A 3,281-nucleotide genomic window follows, 5' to 3' on the forward strand; every position below is an offset into this window, starting at 1 on the left:
ACAAAGGCAGACGCAAAAGCGCTTGGTAAGAGTCGCGCAACAAGAATCAAGGCTAAGGTAACCAAGAGGATAAAATAGAGTAATGCAATGGTTGTGGAGCTTCTAAAGCTACGTCTTAAGGATGTAGAAGTGAAGGATCGCATGGAGGCAGCGGACACGAACGTCAAAAAGGCTCTTACCTGGCTGCCTGGCAGTTCGTCTCTAGCGTTCTATCACAAGCGCTGGATATGGTTATTACGCAGGTTCAGGTACTAAAAGTATGGTCGATGTGTGGAAATCTATGATCTAATATCTCAATGTATTTGCTGTATTGAAAAGGGAACAGAGGACTAAAATGCATGTACCTAAAATAAAGCGTGAAATGAAGGAGACAGACAACAACCTAATATATCTCAAAGAGCTATTTTAAGGGATGCGTTTTCGAGTAAAGAGGGTTTGAGTGGTAAGTTCTGATGGACACCAACGACAAGTTGGAGCAAGACAACTCGGATGAAAGTGACAGAAGTGTCAATACGACGCGATCGCAGATGAAGCTGCCGCCTGTCGTGCAGCTGGCGAATGCGATGGAAAGCGGTACGACCGCCATCACTACTACTATGGCAAGCGGCAATTCTAATGAAGAGTCCTTCCGTGCTCTTACTAATGCGGTGGAGCAGCAAATGCGTGCTCTGCATGCTCAGCAGGAAATAATGCGCCATTTCTAGGACGTGCATTTGCAATTGATGCAGCGTCTATTAGAAAAAGCCAACAAATAATTTCACGTGATATACAGCTGAGGATAAATACTCAAACTCCTTTTGTTACAGCCATTTAAAGCAGGCAACGTGTATTAGTGGTTAAAAAAAAGCATCAGCCCCAATGGCATTGGAAAACGCAGCCATATCTTCAAAGCCTTTAATATCAGGTAGTTTGCTTGAGAGCCCCATAACTGCTTAGCGAGATGAAAATCCATTCAAACATCCAACGTCTCGTTAATATAAACGACGTCGCGTGGTCTTCGTATTTCAAGCATGATTGCTGCTGTATCCATCATGCAGCCCTGTACTAAGTAGAGAATGGTCAAAGCTACTCACTTAATAAGCTTGGTGCGACTATTCGCCGCTGGTCTTCGAGATGAAGTATCTCGAATAAATGTGTAGATCCGAAGAAATGACACCTTATCCATCCTGAGGTTTTTGTGGAACCAGTTAGTGCGTGTAAACTTCATGGCTTGCTCGAACGTAGTTGTGCAGAGCGTTGAGATGATGTTTGACCGTGGGACTCAAATGCTGCGCTTGTCGAATACTGCAATGATGCCGGTGCACGAACAAGCACTTGCAATCACAGCGATGAGCGCAGTAGCGCCATCGTCCATCACGGGCTGTTTTTCTGGGAACCAGTGCAGCAATCAGTAAGATTGGTACCATGTACCAATCCCGTATAGCCAATCAAATTCATTCGTTCTTACAGCACACGTTCTGAGACAGCGTCAAACAAAATGATACTTACAAACCTAAGTACGAATCGCGATTAAAGCACTCTACGGGGCATATTTGAGCACTTATCAGCTACAGAATGAAGAAGTTGTGGTCGCTCTTAAAATACTATTCATTTTCGGGCCCTTGAAATGACGATTCATTTAGGAGTGTTGTCAGCTCAATATTTTTTCAAATTTTGAGATTTAAGTGGTATTTAAAAGCCCTTGTTAAAATCAATTGAATAAAGGTAGCCTTACAGTTTTTCGATGGAAGTTTACACCAAATGTACAGTTCCAGTTAAGAGCGAAAAAACTTTAAGCTTGATTATCTCGTTAACTCTAAATGGTTCGTAAGTATCATTTTGGTTGACGCTGTCTGTTGGATTTATGGGTATTTATTAGAATTGTAGCCCATCTTCTAGCTATGAATTAATACAAAAAGCTTATTGTAGTGGGCAGAGAAGTACTTTATGTAAGCTAAGATCCCGTTCGGGGAAATAATCACTGTTTTTTCGCATAAAATTACCGCAAAAAGCGATGGCACGGAGAGCTCTCAATCAAAACCAGTCATATCCTCAGTCACAATTATTTTCTCTACAGTCAAAGCGACGCCAGCGCTACTGCCATGGCATCGTCACCAAGCGCCCGCTACTCGTGGTCGAGGGCGGCCACGAAATCAAGACGTTGATACGGTAGCTGCGTCCTGGAATGACGAAGACGTGAATGTGCTCTTCAAACTCAGGTACAAAACGATGGCCGCGCTGTTTGAAGACGCAAAGACCAAAAACAAAATCAACGAAGCCTGGTCGCTAGTAGCGAGTCAGTTGTGCGTCATCAGGGTGAAGGTGTTCACGACGACGCAGTGCCGAGCTAAGGTATGCTAAGTACAGCTAGATGTCATTGTTGTGTTCACTAGCGTGTGCTCTTGCTCTTGTCTAGATGCGGAACATGAAGACGCGCTGGACGGCGACTCGCCGAGCTGCAACAGAGACTGGAAATCGGCCTGTACCTCGCGATCCCAAGCACATGAACGTGATAACTGAGTACTGGGGCGACTTAGCTGGCATGGGAAACGTGTCACTGCTCAGCACGGATGAGCCTGACATCACGGCTTCGCAGGGGTTGATGCAGGAGGATGACGGGTCTTGAAGCGCAGGCGAGGAGCTCCTGGCGGAGTCGCTGAGCCCGGCGTCTTCTGATACAGAGGCTGCAGTTGAGGACAGCAGGACGTTGGAAAGCGTAGAAGACGCTACCACGCCGTCTATCAAGAGAGTATTGTCGACGGCTCGCGCAGAGAATACCAAGCGAAGCAAAGCAAGCCAAGGAGAGCGGGCAAGTAGCCGTCGGCGATGGTTTGCGTGCCATCGGTGAGCGCATGACCTCCAGCACTACTGAGCACGACAAGACGAACGAAATGTTGAATGCGATTCGAGAGCAAACGAATTCTTTTCAAACACTGCTTCAATTCCTGAAGAACAAGGACAATTAAGCTAGATTAGATAACGAGCGATGTCGTCGCGCTTGTTAATGGCAATCTTTCTAATGACTAGTGAGACGCACATATCTTCATTTTTTCTGCACTCATCAGGTACTACAGGCACGTCAAAATCAACCCCAAAGCAATCAAAATGTTGTGCAAAACTATAGAGGTGGCTATAATGTCGACAGATCTACCCACATCGTCAACGTCAGTGCACATCTTCAATACACGGAAGCGTTCCTTTGCCACCCCGAAAGCGCGCTCCACCACCATTCGAGTACTGGAATGAGCAAAATTAAAACTGCGTGTCTTGGTGTCTCGAAAGGCACCATCAAATGTCTCGGG

The 3,281-nt window shown here is 45.8% G+C and overlaps 1 protein-coding gene across 1 annotated transcript; it reads left to right on the forward strand.

Moving 5' to 3' along the window:
* Positions 1-1,799: 1,799 nt before the first annotated feature.
* PITG_20981 (uncharacterized protein) lies at positions 1,800-3,225 on the forward strand (the record flags this gene model as incomplete). Its single annotated transcript, XM_002895107.1, has 4 exons — positions 1,800-1,806; positions 2,057-2,331; positions 2,396-2,598; positions 3,054-3,225. The coding sequence occupies 4 exons, from the start codon at positions 1,800-1,802 to the stop codon at positions 3,223-3,225; spliced, it is 657 nt and encodes a 218-aa protein (XP_002895153.1).
* Positions 3,226-3,281: the final 56 nt, after the last annotated feature.

The sequence above is a fragment of the Phytophthora infestans genome, genomic scaffold (genome assembly GCF_000142945.1).
Source record: "Phytophthora infestans T30-4 supercont1.254 genomic scaffold, whole genome shotgun sequence".
NCBI lineage: Eukaryota > Oomycota > Peronosporomycetes > Peronosporales > Peronosporaceae > Phytophthora > Phytophthora infestans.